The sequence below is a fragment of the Salmo trutta genome, chromosome 1, assembly GCF_901001165.1.
Source record: "Salmo trutta chromosome 1, fSalTru1.1, whole genome shotgun sequence".
Classification (NCBI taxonomy): Eukaryota; Metazoa; Chordata; class Actinopteri; order Salmoniformes; family Salmonidae; genus Salmo; species Salmo trutta.
In genome coordinates this window covers 21,736,660-21,757,200 of record NC_042957.1, presented here as the reverse complement: position 1 = coordinate 21,757,200, position 20,541 = coordinate 21,736,660, and the positions used below count along the sequence as shown (strand labels likewise).

The window sequence follows — 20,541 nt, the reverse complement described above, 5'->3', positions numbered from 1 at the left end:
GTTCATCTTGTAGTTTTAATGAAAGAAGAATGAAGACTTACAAATTAAACCAAAAAATGACAGCAGACAGTTCCGTCAGGTACTTTACAACTAAACGGAAAACAACTACCCACAAAACACAAAGGAAAAACAGGCTGCCTAAGTATGGCTTTCAATCAGAGACAACTATTGACACCTGCCTCTGATTGGAAACCATACCCGGCCAAAACATAGAAAACCGAACATAGAATGCCCACCCACCAATCACACCCTGGCCTAGCTAAACAGAGAAAACACAGCTCTCCTAGGTCAGAGCGTGACAGAGAATCCATTCAGGGCCAGGTGACGTGATGAGGATTCAATGACTCTTTGGCAGTGTTTGTCGCAACATTTGTTGACAATCTCTAATGCTTGTACTGTAGCGACATATCAGAGTGTTGAGAGGTGAAACTACCTTGAAGCTTTAGGGATCTAGCTGGATCCGAGCTTTTTAGTGATTCAATGAGGCTTAGTCTTGGCTTTGTAATTGATCAGTGAATGTCTGAGCCTCAGACCATGGGATAGTGCAGAATAGACAACCCAGAGGGAGTGTTGGCCTGCTCACCTTGGAGAGGCTATGCTGCAGCACACTTTAATTCACAGGCAATAAAGATAAAACACCAGGTAAAAAATATAGGTGTTGTTTTATTTTTTAACTACATTTTGAATCACAGATTAGGAATGTGACCAAAATAGCTTTTTACCACCTGAGGAACATTGCCAAGGTGCGGCCATTTCTCTCTCAGGCTGATACAGAGAGACTCATCCATGCTTTTATTACAAGCAGGCTTGACTACTGTAATGCTCCCCTGTCTGGTCTAACCAAGAAAGCCATTGGTCAACTGCAAAACATACAGAATGCTGCAGCACGGGTACTGACCAAGACCAGATGGAGAGCACACATTACACCGCTTTTAAGGTCTCTGAGTTTAGGATTAATTTTAAGATTCTTCTATTGATTTTTTTATCAATCCACGATTGTGCACCCCAAGACATGTCAGACATGCTTTTAAGTTATGTACCAAGTAGGTCCCTCAGGTCCTCTGGCACTGGCCTTTTAACTACCCCGAAGCCTAGGACCAAGAGGCATGGAGAGACAGCCTTTAGTTATTATGCCCCCAATCTCTGGAATAGCCTGCCAGAGAACCTGAGGGGGGCCGAAAATGTGGAAATATTTAAAAGAGATTTTAAAACATATCTCTTTATCTTTGCTTTTCCTTAGGGTGCTTTTTAGTTGTTCAGTTTGTGTCATTCTTTTGTTTATCTTATGTTTGCTGTGTAGTAAATATTTCAGCTTTTATTGTCATTGTTTTTTGTTTTTTTCCCTGTAAAGCGTATTGTGTTGCATTCCCTGTCTGAAATGTGATGTATAGATAAAGCTTGATTTGATTTGATTTAGAACCTACTACTGTAACGTTCGTCGTTAAAGGTAGACCAAGGCGCAGCGAGTGTTGGGTTCATCATATTTTATTTGACGGTGAACCAGCAAAAAACAAAACAATAAACAACACAAGAAACAAAAAGTCTTGCAGGCTACTAACAGTAATACAAAAACAAGATCCCACACAGAAGGAGGGAAAAAGGGCTGCCTAAGTATGATTCCCAATCAGAGACAACGATAGACAGCTGCCTCTGATTGGAAACCATACTAGGCCAATCAAAGAAAAATCAACATAGACATACAACACATAGAATGCCCACCCCGTGTCACACCCTGACCTAACCAAACAGAGAAAAACAGCTCTCAGGTCAGGGCGTGACAGTACCCCCCCCCCCCCCAAATGTGCGGACTCCCGGCCGCAAACCTGAACCTATAGGGGAGGGTCTGGGTGGGCATCTACTCATGGTGGCGGCTCCGGTTTGGGGCATAGCCCCCACTCCGCCCGCTGATCCCTCCGCTTTTGTGTCGCCGGAGGAACCAGACCGTGGATCATCGCCAGAAGCTCTGAACCGTGGATTGTCTCAAGATGAACCGGACCGCAGATCATCGGTGGAGGTTCCGGACTGCAAACCGCCGCTGGAGACTCCAGACTGTGGACCGCCGCTGGAGACTCCGGGCTGCGGACCGCCGCTGGAGACTCCGGGCTGCGGACCGCCGCTGGAGACACCGGGCTGCGGACCGCCGCTGAAGACTCCGGGCTGCGGACCGCCGCTGAAGACTCCGGACTGGGGAACGTCTCAGGAGGTTCCGGACTGTGGGCCGTCTCAGGAGGTTCCGGACTGTGGGCCGTCTCAGGAGGTTCCAGACTGTGGGCCGTCTCAGGAGGTTCCGGACTGTGGGCCGTCTCAGGAGGTTCCGGACTGTGGGCCGTCGCTGCAGGCTCCATGTCATGGATCATCACTGCAGGCTCCGCGCCATGGATTATCACTGGAGGCCATGGATCATCCCTACAGGCTCCGGGCCATGGATCATCCCTACAGGCTTCTTGCCATGGATTATCACAGGAGGCTCAACGCCATGGATTATCACTGGAGGCTTCATGCCATGGATCATCACTACAGGCTCCGGGCCATGGATCATCACTGGAGGCTTCGTGCCATGGATCATCACTGGAGGCTTCGGACCATGGATCATCACTGGAGGCTTCTTACGTGGAGCTGGAACAGGTCTCACCGGACTAGGGAACGTCGCTGGAGGCTCCGGACTGGGGAACGTCGCTGGAGGCCCGGTGCGCAGAGCAGGCACAGGGTATACTGGGCCGTGGAGGCGCACTGGAGGTCTGGAGCTTATGGCTGGCACAACCCGTCCTGCCTGGATGCTTACCTTAGTCCGGCAAGGGTGGATCGCTGGCACAGGATGAACTGGGCTGTGCAGGCGCACTGGCGACACAGTGCGTAGAACTGGCGCAGGATATACTGGGCCTTGGAGGTGCACTGGAGGTCTGGAGCTTATGACTGGCACAACCCGTCCTGACTGGATACCCCCCGTAGCCTGGCAAGCATGGATCATTGGAACAGGTCGCACTGGTTTGTGCTGGTGAACTCGGGGTACCGTGCGTAGAGCAGGCGCAGGATAACCTGGACCGAAGAGACGCACCGGAGACCAGGAACGCTGAGCCGGCACAATCCTTCCTGGCTGAATGCCAACTCTAGCACGGCCACTGCGGGAAGCCTGCACAGAGCGCACCGGGCTGTGGCTGCGCACTGGAGACACCGTGCGCATTACCGCATAACCCGGTGCCTGACCAGTCCTATTCTCCCCACGGTAAGCACGGGGAGTTGGCTCAGGTCTCCACCCTGACTCTGCCAATCTCCCCGTGTGCCCCCCCCCCATTTGGGGGCTGCCTCTCGTGCTTCCGTTGTTGCCGTGCTAGTTCCTCTTCTCGTTGCCACTCTGCTCTCACTGCCTCCACCTGTTCCCATGGGAGGCGATCCCATCCAGCTTGGATCTCCTCCCACGTCCAGGATCCCTTGCCGTTCCGGATGTCCTCCCAGGTCCACTCCTGATCATGCTGCTTGGTCCTCTTGTGGTGGGATCTTCTGTAACGTTCGTCGTTAAAGGTAGACCAAGGCGCAGCGTGTGTTGGGTTCATCATATTTTATTTGACGGTGAACCAGCAAAAAACAAAACAATAAACAACACAACGAACGAAAAGTCTTGCACGCTATTTACAGCAATACAAAAACAAGATCCCACACAGAAGGAGGGAAAAAGGGCTGCCTAAGTATGATTCCCAATCAGAGACAACGATAGACAGCTGCCTCTGATTGGAAACCATATTAGGCCAATCAAAGAAAAAACAACATAGACATACAACACATAGAATGCCCACCCCGTGTCACACCCTGACCTAACCAAACAGAGAAAAACGGCTCTCTCAGGTCAGGGCGTGACAACTACAGCCACAACAACAGTGAAACCACAAACACTATTTATATGGAAATGGTTTCAAGAGCTATATTCTTAAACTTGAGTTTCTTGACAGGAAATATTTTTAAGTCAAAGAACTGCACCGTGACTTTCATTTCGTGTTTAAAAAAAAATAAAAAAGTCAATCACAATAGATTGGTTCGTAATTCCGATTTCTTTCATGAAAAGCCTCTATATTGTAGTCCTATTTCACAATGATCTTTCGAGCTCTATGGTTTGTGATTATTATTATTGATTTGACATCATTCAGTCATATGATGAATATCAGGCAATTTGATGCAGGTTTGATGGCCTGATGCCATATTGTGATAATTGTATCATGATAATGATATTGATTATGATATTGCCTTGAACTTACCCATATTATGCGCAACTATTACATACTGTGTTGGAAATTATACACTGCAGGGAATTCTATAATGGAATGTATCTGAAAATGTAACATTGACATTACTGTCTTTTTCCTATTGATAATAGAAACATGTTATGATTATGAACAACTGAAGGTTGTTATAACAGTGTAATTATAACAAAACAGAACGCATTTGATTTTCAAAGGTTATGTGCATCATAATGTTATAATAGTTAAGGATAAATTACCATTGAAACAAACATTGGTTAAAGTTAATCATTGAAGGGGGAAAAAACAACACCTATTTTTGATAAACATAATAGCACAGAAAGATAAATGCAGCAGTAATGTTTTTCACAAAAACTACCTTCTTGACTTTCTTGTATTTTTGTTTCTTTTTGTTTTTCTTTTCTTCTTTCGCTCTTTGCCTTCCTTCATCCTCTTCGACTAGGGGCTCGTACCTCTCCGGTAAAAAGGTGAAATGGATATCAGTGGCGCACTTCTCTTTCTTTCTCCCCCCATCCTCTACCTGGGGGCCGCGGGTATCATTTGGTGCGGGGGTCTCATGTTGGTCTGAACAGTCTACTTGTCGGTGATACCTGGCTCCTTTCTCCACTTGCCTCACACTTAAGGACTCAGTATTATCAAATAACCTCAATACGAGAGATTTGGGCTTCATTGTTGTCTCTCAGGTGGTAGTTGCTGTTGTTCTTTGTTGCAGTCATGGTAGAATGAAATCTGTCACTTGCTGCTATGTTGTCAACACAAGGTATGTGCTTGAATGGGTGTGCATTCCATTGGACTGCTGGCACGTTGCCCTTAAAGATGTAGTCAGACTGGTTTGTGCAGAAAGTTGTGTTGCACACACAGATTATTTGTCTTTAACCTGCTAATTCATTGTAACATAATCTTGTGGATTAGAACCGCAGATTTATATACTATATAGGCCTAAATTGTGTTAAAAAGCAATACCCATAGCCATAGTGAAATGAGACATAAAACGAGCCCATAATGAAGTAAATGGGCCTCTCAGGTCCATGCCTGCCCCAGCTACAACGCAATGCCGCCCTCTATCGGGCGCATGTAGAAGTAGGTTCAGGTGCATTTCTAGAAATTGATCCACAGTCAGTTTGCGTTTTAATGACAAGAGAGTGGAGCAAAGGTGTAATATGACCCTGGTGGTTTAGTGGAAATATGACCTTGGTGATTTAGTAGAAATACTACCCTGGTGGTTTAGTGGAAATACTACCCTGGTGGTAAAGCAAGTTCATAGATTTATTAAAGCCTGGTTGACGCTCGACCCACATGACTACACAGCGAGCTGTGTCTAAATATATAAAGTTCTGGAAAACAGTGAACTGAAGCCTCAGGAACAAGGAGAGGGCGGAGAACACACCAACTCTCATTTCCTTCAGGTAGGATATTTATTCTTGCAAATTGCTTTAAATATTAAGCCTCATAATTTTTCATGATATGATCAATGTTTTCTATTGCAGAATGAACATGGGAAAGGACATGTCAGACAAATAAAAGTAGTGTAGTTCTTTCATGGAGAGTGAATGTTTTTTCATTAATGTGCCCATAGTCAGTTCAAGAGAACTACGTGAAAGATTTATACAAGTAAACAAGTCCACTTTAACAGCGAGACATAAACAAAAGAAATGAGTGTATAAATTATTATATATTTTTTCTACAGCAGTATCAGACGTGGGTATTATGCCCATTTTCATGTGGCAAAAATAAACATTTGCTGGATTTGATCTGTAACATACACAATTCATATAAACATAAACATCCTAACTTGAAATAAACATTCTCAAAGTTGGCATTTTATGCGCTGTGTAAATTCCTGAAAAGCAGTCTTTATTCTTTAAGAGAGGCCCAATCAACTTACTTCCAAATAATGTCCATAAAGAGAAACCTTTACCCTGGACATTATTTTAATGCAGTCTCTTCTTTATGTTTTTTCAGGAGCTTTCAAAAGAACGACGGATACAGTAGCATTCCTGGAATGACTATGAACCACGGCCTCTAACAATATTTATTTCAAAGACATCCCAAATTTAGTCTGAAAAAAAAACAGATTAATAACAAAATATGTCTGTTCTAGAATTATTTTCACTAAGTGGCATGTCCGTTATGTTTATTACCCTGAATTTAATCATCCTCATTTTCATCATTAATCGAAACACAAACCCTAAGAACTTCCCTCCAGGCCCCAGAGGTCTACCGCTGCTGGGGAACACCCTCAACCTGGACCTGAAGAAACCCTACCAAACCATGATGGAGGTAAGAACCCCTCTATAAAAACCCTATCAACCTTGATGGAGGTAAGAACCCCTCCATCAAGACCCCATCAGACCTTGATGGAGGTAAGAACACCTCTATATAGACCCTATCAGACCTTGATGGAAATAAGAACCCCTCTACAAAGACCCTATCAGTGTCACACCCTGATCTGGTTCACCTGTCTTTGTGCTTGTCTCCACCCTCCAGGTGTCGCCCATCTTCCCCTGTGTATTTTTACCTGTGTTCTCTGTTTGTCTGTTGCCAGTTCGTTTTGTTCGTGAAACCTACCAGCGTTTGTTCCCCTGCTCCTGCCTGTTTCTTGCTCCTGTTTTCTAGTCCTTCCCGGTTTTGACCGTTCTGCCTGCCCTGACCATGAGCCTGCCGCCGTTCTGTACCTTGCCCCACCTCACTGGATTATTGAACCCTGCCTGCCTTTGACCTGTCGTTTGCCTGCCCCTGTATTAGAAATAAACATTTGTTACTTCAACACTGTCTGCATCTGGGTCATACTTGAAACGTGATAGTACGATCTGGCCATGACTGACCCAGCAGACTCGGACAAGCTCCGCAACGCCCTCTCCTCCCAAGGAATCACCATTGGAAGGCACGAGGAGTTGCTTCGTGGTCTTATGGAAGGATTCCAGACCTTGGCCGAACGCCACGACCAAGCATTGAACACATTGCAGGAGCAATTCCGTGGGTTGTCTGTTAGGCAACCTACCACAACAGTAACCTCCTAGCCATTCAGTAACCTGGCTGTTAGCAGTGCCACCTCCCCGGTCACCCCGGTTTCCCGGGAACCCTGATTACCTCCCCCGGACCACTTCGATGGAGAGTCGGGTACCCGTTGGGCATTTCTCACTCAGAGTTCGAGCTGCAGCCCTCCTCCTTCCCCTCAGACTGCTCTAAGATAGCGTACCTCATCACTCTGATGTCCGGGAGGGCTCTCGCCTGGGCTATGGCAGTATGGGAACAACAGTCGGCCGTATGCTTCAGTCTGGGGAGTTTCTGGCAGAGGTAAAGAAAGTTTTCGATGCTCAATTGTCCGGAAGAGAGGCTTCTCGGAAGTAACTCCAGCTTCGGCAAGGCTCACGCAGTGTGGCAGACTAAGCATTGGATTTCCACACGTTGACAGCTGAGAGTGCCTGGAACCCGGAAGCACTGTTCGACATGTTCCTGCACGGAGTATCAGAGGAAGTAAAGGACGAGCTTGCTGCCCGGGAACTACAGGCAGATCTCGACTCGCTCATCACCTTGACCATTCGGATCAATGGGCAACTACGGGAACGAAGGAAGGAAAGGAGATTCGATTTCACTCGTCCGTCCAAGGATTCCACCTCGCCTCCGAGTTATCCCGGAGAAAACCTGAGAAAAATCTAACCAGGAAGTGGGAAATCTGGTGCTTGTAGTCTATTCAAGTCATTGCCTATCCAACACACAGTGACTTAGGGTTCATTTTGCACTTCCTAAGGCTTCCACTAGATGTCAACAGTCTTTAGAACCTCGTTTCAGGCTTTTGCAGTGAACAGAGAGCGAACAAGAAGGTCAGGAAGTTGGTGACTCAGGAAAGGACATGAGTTCATTGGCACGCATTCACATGAGAGGTAGCTGTGTTCCAAAACGTTTTTCAAGACATTGGAATCGTCCGGTTGGAATACTATTGAAGTTTTATGTTAAAAAGGCCCTAAAGATTGATGCTATACATCGTTTGACATGTTTCAATGAACGTAAATAGAACTTTTTTTAAACTTTGGGGCGCGCTTCCTACATTTGGAGTAGCTTACTGAACGTGCAAACAACAAGGAGGTATTTGGACATAAATTATGGACTTTATCGAACAAAATAACATTTATTGTGGACCTGGGATTCCTGGAAGTGGCTTCTGATGAAGATCATCAAAAGTAAGTGAATATTTATAATGCTATTTATGATTTTAGATGACTCCAAAATGGCGGGTATCTGTATTGCCTAGTTTATGTTTCTGAGCGCCGTACTCAGATTATTGCAAAGTGTGCTTTCCCCGTGAAGCTTTTTTGAAATCTGTCACAGCGGTTGCATAAAGGAGATGGTTATCTAAAATTCTTTGAATAACAGTTTAATATTATAACGTTTATGATGAGTATTTTTGTAAATTATTGTGCTAATTCACCGGCAAAAGGCAAAATATTTTCTGAACATCACGCACCAATGTAAAATGCTGTTTTTAGATATAAATATGAACTTTATCGAACAAAACATACATGTATTGTCTAACATTGAATCCTAGGAGTGTCCTCTGATGAAGATTGTCAAAGGTTAGCGCTTCATTTTAGCTGAATTTCTGGTATTTGTGACCCCTCTCCTGCTTGGAAAAAGGCTGTGTGGTTTTTCTTGTGTTGTACCTGTCCTAACATAATCTAACTTTATGCTTTCGCCGTAAAGCCTTTTTGAAATCGAACAATGTGGTTACAGTAAGGAGAAGTGTACCTTTAAAATGGTGGAAAATAGTCGTATGTTTGAGAACTTTGAATTATGACATTTCGTTGTTTTGAATTTGCCGCTCTGATTTTTCACTGGCTGTTGAATAGCGTGTCCCATGGGTGGGACACACGCTAGCGTCCCACCTCCCCAAGAGAGGTTTCAAGAATGTGAAATGTCAGAATAATAGTAGAGAGAATGATTAATTTCACATTCCCAGTGGGTCAGAAGTTTACATACACTCAATTAGTATTTGGTAGCATTGCCTTCAAATTGTTTAACTTGGGTCAAACGTTTCGGGTAGCCTTCAACAAGCTTCCCACAATAAGTTGGGTTAATTTTGGCCCATTCCTCCCGACAGAGCTAGTGTAACTGAGTCAGGTTTGTAGGCCTCCTTGCTCGCCCAAGCTTTTTCAGTTCTGCCCACACATTTTATATAGGATAGAGGTCAGGGCTTTGTGACGGCCACTCCAATACCTTGACTTTGTCGTCCTTAAGCCATTTTGCCACAACTTTGGAAGTATGCTTGGGGTCATTGTCCATTTGGAAGACCCATTTGCGACCAAGCTTTAAATTCCTGAGTTATGTCCTGAGATGTTGCTTCAATATATCCACATAATTTTCCTACCTCAAAATGCCATCTATTTTGTTAAGTGCACCAGTCCTCCCTGCAGCAAAGCACCCCCACAACATGATGCTGCCACCCCCGTGCTTCACGGTTGGGATGGTGTTTTTCAGCTTGCAAGCCTCCCCCATTTTCCTCCAAACATAACGATGGTCATTATGGCCAAACAATTCTATTTGTGTTTCATCAGACTAGAGGACATTTCTCCAAAAAGTACGATATTTGTCCTCATGTGCAGTTGCAAACCGTAGTCTGGCCTTTTTTATGGCGGTTTTGGAGCAGCGGCTTCTTCCTTGTTGAGCGGCCTTTCAGGTTATGTCGATATAGGACTTGTTTTACTGTGGATATAGATACTTTTGTACCTGTTTCCTCCAACATCTTCACAAGGTCCCTTGCTGTTGTTCTGGGATTGATTTGCACTTTTCGCACCAAAGTATGTTCATCTCTAGGAGATGAACCACCCCTTGTATTTTGGATAGGGCACCAGGTGGTGCTAAGTTAGGTAAGTAGTGGGTAGGCAGGTAAGGTAGGAGAGGGGGCTTTGACATTTACTTTCTTTGCTTTGGTTCCGTTCAGCCCCTTTTCCCCAAATTTACTGTGTGAAGGAATAAATTCCCAGTAAAGGGTAAATTCTCTGCCTTTGTCATCGTTACTCGCACCTACAGTCCCATACCTTTTCACTCCATGTGGAGTTGAGTTGTAGCAGGGTGTTGCGTTCCCTCTTCCTAGAAGCGTACGTAACAGTTACATATTCGCTGCAGGGAGCATACAGATGGATCCCGGGAAGGTGAGAGCGGTGGTGGATTGGCCCCAGCCTACGTCCAGAGTACAGCTGCAACGTTTCCTGGGATTCTCCAACTTTTATCGGCGCTTTATCTGGGGCTACAGCGCTCTGGCTTCCCACCTGTCTGCACTCACCTCTCCCCAAGGTTCCGTTCACGTGGTCCCTAGCTGCTGACCGGGCATTCTGACAGTTCCCATCTTGGTTCATCCTTACCTGTCCCACCTTCGTGGTGGAGACCGACGCTTCGGATGTCGGAGTAGGGGCTGTCCTGTCCCAGCAGTCTGCCCTGGACCTCAAGTTACATCCCTGCACCGCCTTCTCCCACCGCCTCAACGCCACAGAGAGGAACTACGATGTGGTAAATACACTCACTTAATTCCTCTCCCCAAGCTACGCTCTGCCAAGGAGACAGCCCAGCTCAGGGTGCAGCACGTCTTCCGGATCCATGGACTGCCAATTGACATGGTCTCCGACCGGTGTCCTCAGTTCTCATCCCAGTTCTGGAAGGCGTACTGCACCCTCATTGGATCATCGGCCAGCCTGTTCTCCGGGTTCCACCCCCAGTCCAATGGCCAGACCCTACCAGACCTTGATGGATGGAAGAACCCCACTGACAGAAAATACCCTATTATTCAGCCTCTGTTTGACATGACAACGGCTACAGCATAGGAGTTGGCAGTACAACACAAACATATCTGGAACCTGCTTTTTCTGTTTCTTTATCAGAACAATTTAACCCAGGTGCTTTGCTTGAACTCTGAGTTCTTGACCACTTCATATCTACCCATCTTTGCCCTAAATGTACTCTCCACTACTCCCCTCACTAAATTCCTGTTTAGGCAATATTAACTGTTAGTTTGTCTCTAAGGATGTACAAAATCTCCACGGAACTGGTGCATATTGGAACATGTTGCTTGCATACCTCGAAGATGAGTTTGTTACACTTTAACAGAGATAGTAGGACAAAAAGGAAACACATAATGATATCTCATTCCCATGGGACATGATGTGATATTTGTGTTCCCTCTCACTTACCCCCCCCCCCCCTCTTTTCCCCAGATGAAGGACAAGTTTGGCCCAGTGTTCAGTATTCAGATGGGCTTGCGTAAGATCGTGGTTCTGTGTGGCTATGAGATGGTGAAGGAGGCCTTGGTCACTCAGGCTGATCAATTTGCAGAGCGGCCAGACATCCCACTATTCAAACAGATCACCAGAGGAAATGGTACAGGCCAAACCTAACTGACCCAAATCTCTTTAATAGATCAAGAACCACATTATCTGTCTTGATTCTAGGCCCAGGCATGATTTTATGTCAACCATTCAGTGTTCACAATGGCAGTTTACAGTGACAAGCAATATATTTTATCTTAATTCAGTGGCATGGCATTTTAAGTGGATAACTGCTGGGTAAAATCCATCCCACAGCAAACCTACAGGTCCACATAAAAAAGCAAAGGAATACTTTAGGTACCTACAATTATTCCTTATAATAAACAGAGAATCTGTGACATTCTGACAATGTATCCTCCCCGTCAAAACAGGAATCATATTCGGCCATGGGGACTCCTGGAGGACCATCCGGAGGTTCACTCTGACGGTGCTCAGGGATTTGGGAATGGGAAAGAGGAATATTGAGGAGAAAATCATTGAAGAGTCAGAAAACCTTGTAAAAAGCTTTGCTGCTCATAACGGTGAGGCCATATTGGATCTGAAGATAAAACTACAAATACATAATTATTCAACAGCCATACAAAATGCTACACATAGAACAATAAACTGATTTTATTGACATTAATTCATGTGTTTCTATGAAACTATTGTGACTGAGCCAGGTGATGGCTTCCAGACCACCATTCCTCTGAACGCGGCAGCATCCAACATCATCGTCTCTCTGCTCATGGGCCACAGGATGGAGTATGATGACCCCATCTTTATAAAGCTCTTGGAAATGAACTACGAAAGCTTCAGGCTGGCCAGTGGACCGTTCATTCAGGTATGATACTACATGACAGTATTTGAGATACTTGTTGTTCCTTTCCGTAGAGGTATTAAAATGCTGGATACTGTGGTGGAAAATCTGCCTTTAACTAATAATGAGGAGAGGCAGAGTCAATAATCAACCAAGGAATGACTTTTATTAAAAACATGAGGCTGGTCCCACCACCCACGTGGTGGTGGTGAAATGGAAGCCTGCCGTACAAATAGTACTGAAGCCTTATATAGTCAAGCTATCTTATGCAAGCATCTGCAAAACACGATCTTATGTGTACATAAGGGGAGACGAAACTGGGTTACAGGGTACAGACTATAATGAAAAGGTTGTCTCCGTCTGTCGTAACTGAGTGAGAACAATACAGTAGGTGTCAAAGTGACAGGAATTCACTCCAGACATACTTTCTCTAACAGTAGCTCAACGGTTCAACGGGCAAGCAAGCGCCTTTTAATGTTGGCCCAAATTATGTATGTCTCTCCTCCCCCCCCCCATGAACCTTTCACCCAGAAACAAGCTCCAAAGAGAACAGTAGCTCTATCACAGGTGTGCAGAATAACACTTTGCCCAGTCTCCAGTTAAGCTAACATTTAATTTACGTCAGCTCTTGGCTGAGCTCCTAGACATCATGTGGTCATACTACACACACAGAACAGTTAGAACAGGCCTCTATTAACACACACTCTTTTCTGAGTTACTTTCTTTAACCATCTCAAGCCCAATGCCTAGGCTTAAAGAAGGATATTTTAGTACACAAGCATTAGTAAGATTTAAAAGAAAATACCCTCACAATACTCATTGTAACATTGACGGAGTGAGTTGACAAGTTAAAAAAACTGAAGTGAATTTCTCACATATAAACATGGAACCCCCATGCTTGATTCTCCAGCTGTACAACATGTACCCAGTGATCCACCCACTGCCAGGGCCTCACCACAAAGTGCTGGCGTACCAGGACAACCTGAAGGCCTTCTTCAGGAAGAGTTTCATCCAGCACAGACAGATCCTGGATAAGAATGACTCCCGTAGCTACATCGACGCATTCCTCAAAAAGCAGCAGGAGGTGAACCCAGGGGTCAATGTCAGTCACACCAACTATGGGTCAAAATGCATTTTTGTACTTGGAAACCCTTTTTGAGGGGGGATAGAGCTCCCACAATACAGTATAACTCACTTCTTAATGGTCCCATACCTAATGCCTTTCCTCAACTAAAATATATCAATTAGGAAAAGGATAATCCCTCTTCCCACTTCCATGAGTGGAACCTCCTTTGTTCCGTCACCAACATGTTTGTGGCTGGGACGGAAACCACCTCCAGCACCCTGGCCTGGGCCTTGGTCATCATGATTAAGTATCCTGAAATACAGAGTGAGTGAAACCATGTCATGTCACCAGCCATTTTGGATCAATGAGGAAAATAAGTTAAAAGTAATAGGCTACCATAAAGCTACCACCTTCTCATTCCACAGCATAAAAGTGTAATATGAAACAAACATACAAACTGGGATTGACTAACAAATGTTTCAAATAGAGAAGGTGCATAAAAATACAGAAAGAGGTGAAATCTCACAAGCCCTCCTTATACTCGGTCAACTTCCTATGTCCTCTCAGGTAAGGTCCATGAGGAGATAGACGAGGTGATTAGTGGTTCCACGCCAAGGATCCAGCACAGGCAGATGATGCCCTTCACCGACGCAGTGATCCACGAGACCCAGAGGTTCGCTGACATCCTGCCCATGGGCCTGCCCCACGAGACCACAGCCGACATCAGCTTCAAAGGCTTCTTCATACCTAAGGCAGGCCCACTCACAACTAACTAGCAGACACTAACCTGCACCTTTTAGTGAATCAACAATAAGCAGAGAGTTAAGTTAAAGTGAAATATACTACCTGTCCCCCATATGGCACTAAACATCCTTTCCTTGACAATGGCACATTCAAATTTGTGTATGTGTGTAGGGGACCTACATTATCCCACTTCTGAGGTCAGTGCACCGTGATAAGGCTCACTGGGAGAAGCCGGATGATTTTTACCCTCACCACTTTCTCAACGTCGACGGCAAGTTTGTCAAGAGGGAGGCTTTCATGCCCTTCTCCGCAGGTAACAGGAGCCAAGTTGTGAACGTACGACTGTTGATTGTCTTAACAGACATCATCCTTATGTTCACCAGTTGTAGTAATTCAATAGTGCCCATGCCAATAGCTTAGGATTGCATTGTGTACTACTAGTAGAATTGTCACAAGCAAAAGTGAGTTTACTCACTCATCCTCCAATTACTCCACCCATCTCCCTTCCCAGGTCGTAGAGTGTGTGTAGGTGAGACTCTGGCCCGCATGGAGCTCTTCCTCTTCTACATCTCCCTCATGCAGCGTTTTTCCTTCCTTCCCCCCATCGGGATGACTGCTGACGACGTGGACATCTCCACCTGCGGGGGCCTGGGCCTCGCCGCCCCACCCATCAAAGTGCGGGCCCTGCCTCGTTTCCATGACACCTAGGGAATTACCCCAACGGCTTTGTATTTCAGATTTTCCTGAGTTAAGGGCAGTTATCACTTTGAGATGTAGTAGGAGACCTCATCTGCCTTGAATCTAAAACACTCAGGACTAACCATTAAAAACACAACTGTACAAAACTAGTTTTGTAAATGTAACTGTACTGACAATTATTGTACAGTCAAGCAATGGATATAAATGTATCGAACTTATCTAGACAATGACAAGGTCATTTCAAAACCTAACAGAAGTATCATTTTATTTTGTTAAATTGTCTGCAGAAACAGAACGATCGACTGAAACAATTTAGCAAACATGACAATTGTTTTAACAACAAAATCTGCACAAATATAACAGGTTGAGCTTCTGTTAGTCACTGGAAAAGCAAATTAAAGACTTCTCAAATCTCTGTCTTGCCATACAAAGTGTATCAAAATGTGCTATTATTCCTCGTAACAAAATTAAGTCGGTACAAAGTTAGAAAAGAAAAAAGCATTTACAGAAGTAGTGTTTGGTAAAACGTTGCAACACTTTAACTTAAGCAATAGCAGCATCAATAAACGCAAACTAGGTCATTATTTTTGTCTAGAATTTTAACAATAACAAAACACTTAACTTAGAACAAATGTGAGACACATCCACATCATTTAGTGAGGACTTTGTAAAACAGTCTCAGGTTGACCATCACTCCTCCTCTTCCTCTTCCTCATTCCTCTGTCCAAAGGGAAGAGCCGCCTGGCCACGGTCCGGGTCTTTCAGCCGCAGGATCCGGATCAGGTTGTTGACTGGGAGAGAGCTATAGGGAAGATAAGCACCAACCAAGACATTTATTTTAAGTACACTATTTTTGATGAAGTGAAAATGCAAATTAGAGATAATTAGGCAAAGCCATGATATAAATTAAGCAATAAGGCCCAGGGGGGTGTGGTACATGGCCAATATACCAATGCAAAGGGCTGTTCTTATGCACAACTCAACGCGGAGTGCCCGGATACAGCCCTTAGATGTGGTATATTGGTCATATACCACAAACCCCTGAGGTGCGTTATTGCTAATATAAACTGGTTACCAACATAATTAGAGCAGTAAAAATACAGTGAGGGAAAAAAGTATTTGATTGCCTGCTGATTTTGTACGTTTGCCCACTGACAAAGAAATGATCAGTCTATAATTTTAATGGTAGGTTTATTTGAACAGTGAGAGACAGAATAACAACAAAAAAATCCAGAAAAACACATGTCAAAAATTGTATAAAATGATTTGCATTTTAATGAGGGAAATAAGTATTTGACCCCTCTGCAAAACATGACTTAGTACTTTGTGGCAAAACCCTTGTTGGCAATCAGAGGTCAGACTTTCTTGTAGTTGGCCACCAGGTTTGCACACATCTCAGGAGGGATTTTGTCCCACTCCTCTTTGCAGATCTTCTCCAAGTCATTAAGGTTTCGAGGCTGACGTTTGGCAACTCGAACCTTCAGCTCCCTCCACAGATTTTCTATGGGGATTAAGGTCTGGAGACTGGCTAGGCCACTCCAGGACCTTAATGTGCTGCTTCTTGAGCCACTCCTTTGTTGCCTTGGCCGTATGTTTTTGGTCATTGTCATGCTGGAATACCCATCCACGACCCATTTTCAATGCCCTGGCTGAGGGAAGGAGGTTCTCACCCAAGATTTGACGGTACATGGCCCCGTCCATCGTCCCTTTGATGCGGTGAAGTTGTCCTGTCCCCTTAGCAGCAAAACACCCCCAAATCATAATGCTTCTACCTCCATGTTTGACGGTGGGGATGGTATTCTTGGGGTCATAGGCAGCATTCCTCCTCCTCCAAACACAGCGAGTTGAGTTGATGCCAAAGAGCTCCATTTTGGTCTCATCTGACCACAACACTTTCACCCAGTTGTCCTCTGAATCATTCATTGGCAAACTTCAGACGGGCATGTATATGTGCTTTCTTGAGCAGGGGGACCTTGCGGGCACTGCAGGATTTCAGTCCTTCACGGCATAGTGTGTTACCAATTGTTTTCTTGGTGACTATGGTCCCAGCTGCCTTGAGATCATTGACAAGATCCTCCCGTGTAGTTCTGGGCTGATTCCTCACTGTTCTTATGATCATTGCAACTCCACGAGGTGAGATCTTGCATGGAGCCCCAGGCCAAGGGAGATTGACAGTTCTTTTGTGTTTCTTCCATTTGCGAATAATCGCACCAACTGTTGTCACCTTCTCACCAAGCTGCTTGGCGATGGTCTTGTAGCCCATTCCAGCCTTGTGTAGGTCTACAATCTTGTCCCTGACATCCTTGGAGAGCTCTTTGGTCTTGGTCATGGTGGAGAGTTTGGAATCTGATTGATTGATTGCTTCTGTGGACAGGTGTCTTTTTTACAGGTAACAAGCTGCGGTTAGGAGCACTCCCTTTAAGAGTGTGCTCCTAATCTCAGCTCGTTACCTGTATAAAAGACACCTGGGAGCCAGAAATCTTTCTGATTGAGAGGGGGTCAAATACTTATTTCCCTCATTAAAATGCAAATCAATTTATAACATTTTTGACATGCGGTTTTCTGTTTTTTTTTGTTGATATTCTGTCTCTCACTGTTCAAATAAACCTACCATTAAAATTATAGACTGATCATTTCTTTGTCAGTGGGCAAACGTACAAAATCAGCAAGGGATCAAATACTTTTTCCCCTCACTGTAAATGTTTAGTCATACTTGTGGTATACGGTCTGATATACCACAGCTGTCAGCCAATCAGCATTCAGGGCTCAAACCACCCAGTATATAAAATAGAACAGAGTTGCTTAATGTTAGTACACAGGAGGGTGACGGAAGGCTACAATACCTCATGCTCTGTGGGGTGAGGAATATGAACTGCCGGTAACGTTGGCTAGAAGCGATCTTCAACATCATGTCCATGGATATCCTTCGGTTCACCATGTCCTAAAAAAACAGTTACATTTATTGACAGACAGTGTGTCAACAGAACAGAACGATTGACTGAAATAACTGAGCAAAAATATGAAGAACAATGTATCAATCTTAGCCGTCCTCACAGTGTAGGCTACAGAAGACACATGAGCTTAGATTAAAAGTAAGTTAATATTTGAAACGTATTTACTTGACTGAGGTAACTCAAAGGGATACTTCGGGATTCAAGCAATTACCAGCAAACCATTTTTTCTACTTAGCCAGAGTCAGACAAACTCATGGATACCATTTTTTATGCTAATGACCTTCAACTTCCTTCAAACTGCACGCAGGGACATAAAAATGGTATCCATCAGTTTGTCTGACTTTGGGTAAGTAGTGTTGGATTCTATCTTGAAATATACTTATTCCTGTCACTATATTAGAACGGATTGATTACTTAACATGTATATGTAAGGGGTCAATGAAAGGTGAATAGGTACTGTGTGTGTGGAAAGTTACTGAGTGAGACAAAGGGAACGAGAGAAAATTTCTATCTGTTCAAACATGTTGTTGCTGAATATTAATAATAAGCATCCGTCTAGCCTCAGTTCCTGATAATACAGGCCAGCTGCTGTAGAACTAGGACAAGGCGGGATGTGGAACTCAACTCGAGATAAGGTCAACAGTTGGAGAAGAAACCTCTGGGAGGGGGGCCAGAGATCACCCCGAAGGAACAGGAACAGGGATGAATTGTTTTTCTTAGATATACAAGGAGGTGACTTCTAGTCGACAGGTATAAATATATGCTTGTGTGATGTGTATGTTATGTTTTGCAGATGAAGAACTCAGTGGGTTGAATAAACTTGGTTTGAGCTTTTCCTAGTCATCCGTTTGAGTTCCGACTTTGTTTGTTCAGAACCTAACAGTAGGAAAAAATGCTTAATTGCCTACATCTTGAAGTATCCCTTTAATATGCATTTTAAAATGGTTAAGTCATTCATCCATCCATCCATCTGATGTGGCAACATTACCATGTAGACGTCAAACTCATCAAGGGCACGGAAGGGGGCCTCAGCGATGGCCCAGAGAGAGAGAACGAAACAGACAGTGGAGAACGAGCGCTCTCCTCCAGACAGAGAGCGCATGTCACTCAGGGCAGCCTTATCCCCCACACCTGGCTGGACCTGAGAGAGGGAGGGAAGATGAGGGAGAAGATGGGCAGAGACAAAGAAGGATGCAGAAAGAGAAGAGTAAAAGAAAGCCATTGACAAAATGGGAAAGGGGTGGAGCAGGGGAATGTGAGGGTAACTTGATTATTAGGCATACACAGTTTTTTAGAACCTATAACTGCTTATGCATTCAAGAAGGGTACATGAGAAAAGGTATATCTGTGCATTAAAACTGTAGTGTATTCTTACTGAGATGGATAGGGTTTCGTTCTTGTGCTCGAACATCATCTTCCCTATATAGCCTCTCTGTGACAGCATGGAGTCAAAGTACATCTTGCAACGCACTGAGAGAAACCTAAAAAGAGATGCATAGTGGGAAGGAAAACTATTTAAAAACAAATCCATAGCGCAACAGCTTTGCTTTCCGTTAAATCTAACACATCGATAGATCGAGATGGCCTCCCTTCAGTCTTTCAATAACTATTTCGCATAGCTCTATAACAGACGTTGATGCTAGCAGTACTATCCAGCTGTTCTGTGATCTCTTATGAGGCAGTGAGTGGTGTCAAATAACAGATATTCTATTGACAGACAAGAAGTAAATGGTGGATCCAGCTACCTCCTCAGCTCTGTGTAGACTCGGTGTCTGTCGTCCATGATCTTACACAAGACCTGGATGAAGCGCTTGAGGCACTTCACCTGCTGGTTAATGTTACTGTAGTTCTCCAGGGCCTCTTGGTATTGCCTGGATGGGAGAAGAGGGAGGAAGGCAAGCAACATTTACCTTCTGCCCTTAGATTACCCATTTTCATAGGGACAGCCCTATTATATGGAAATACTGTCAAAACATACTATATATAACACACTATATAACACCCTATATAACAATACCAAAGTAACCTAAATATATATCCAAGAACTCTTAGGGAATCAACTAAAACCAAGGCAAGTGGGAAAAAAAATCTGATTCTATTTTGAGTGGAACATCCGTTAAATGTTTGTGTGGGGTGAAGGGTCAGAGGTTAGGGGTGGTGGAGGTTACCTGATGACTTCTTCGCGGTCTCCCTGCTGGTCCTGCTGGGTGCTGATCTTCAGCTTCAGACGGCTGATCTCGCTGTCCAGACTCCTGGCTGTCCGGCGCACCTCGGACCGCTCTGGACAGATCTCTGTGGCCTTCACTACAGACGCCTGGGACACAGGACGGTTGAGACAAGGAAAACACACATTAAGCAGGGACACACAGGAAGTAAAAGACAACATAAACAGAATATGGCCCTGATTATAACTAGTCAGCGTACTGACTCCTCCCAAACGTACCGTGAGCTCCTGCTCCTTGAGCTCCAGGCTGGCCTTCAGGGCCTGTATGGTGTTGATGTGGACCTTGCGTTTGTCCTCGTAGTGTTTCTTATGGTGCTTGCTCTTCTCCACATCCTGGTCGCTCTTACTCAGCTCCTCCTGAGAAAACAAGGGGAAAGTAGAGATGTATCGCCATCTATTGGCTTTACCTTTTCTCTGTTTAATCTGTGTGTGATTGATTATGTCTATGGAGACCCTGTATGGAACAAAATGAGGACATGGGTTATCACT

General features: G+C 44.6%; 2 protein-coding genes across 4 annotated transcripts in view; one reads left to right on the top strand and one right to left on the bottom strand.

The window, feature by feature from the left end:
* Nucleotides 1-5,412: 5,412 nt before the first annotated feature.
* LOC115183902 (cytochrome P450 2K6) lies at nucleotides 5,413-15,289 on the top strand. 2 transcript variants are annotated; one of them, XM_029744912.1, is made up of 10 exons: nucleotides 5,413-5,656; nucleotides 6,213-6,530; nucleotides 11,456-11,618; nucleotides 11,938-12,087; nucleotides 12,229-12,389; nucleotides 13,276-13,467; nucleotides 13,614-13,755; nucleotides 13,999-14,183; nucleotides 14,347-14,488; nucleotides 14,687-15,289. In XM_029744912.1, the coding sequence occupies exons 2-10, from the start codon at nucleotides 6,339-6,341 to the stop codon at nucleotides 14,881-14,883; spliced, it is 1,524 nt and encodes a 507-aa protein (XP_029600772.1). In that variant the 5' UTR covers nucleotides 5,413-5,656; nucleotides 6,213-6,338; the 3' UTR covers nucleotides 14,884-15,289. The 2 variants fall into 2 exon arrangements, with proteins under 2 accessions (XP_029600772.1, XP_029600836.1); XM_029744976.1 differs by having other exon boundaries at nucleotides 5,415-5,656; nucleotides 13,276-13,449.
* si:dkey-119f1.1 (Structural maintenance of chromosomes protein 6-like) overlaps nucleotides 15,123-20,541 on the bottom strand; it is a 21,001-nt gene continuing 15,582 nt past the window's right edge. For both annotated transcript variants that reach the window (XM_029744736.1, XM_029744746.1), the window contains exons 21-27: nucleotides 20,272-20,409; nucleotides 19,997-20,142; nucleotides 19,574-19,699; nucleotides 19,204-19,309; nucleotides 18,817-18,969; nucleotides 17,718-17,815; nucleotides 15,123-15,676 (exon numbers count right to left, since the gene is read on the bottom strand). In XM_029744736.1, the coding sequence (XP_029600596.1) occupies nucleotides 15,565-15,676; nucleotides 17,718-17,815; nucleotides 18,817-18,969; nucleotides 19,204-19,309; nucleotides 19,574-19,699; nucleotides 19,997-20,142; nucleotides 20,272-20,409 (879 nt within the window). In that variant the 3' untranslated portion in view covers nucleotides 15,123-15,564. The remainder of the gene's footprint in view (nucleotides 15,677-17,717; nucleotides 17,816-18,816; nucleotides 18,970-19,203; nucleotides 19,310-19,573; nucleotides 19,700-19,996; nucleotides 20,143-20,271; nucleotides 20,410-20,541) is intronic.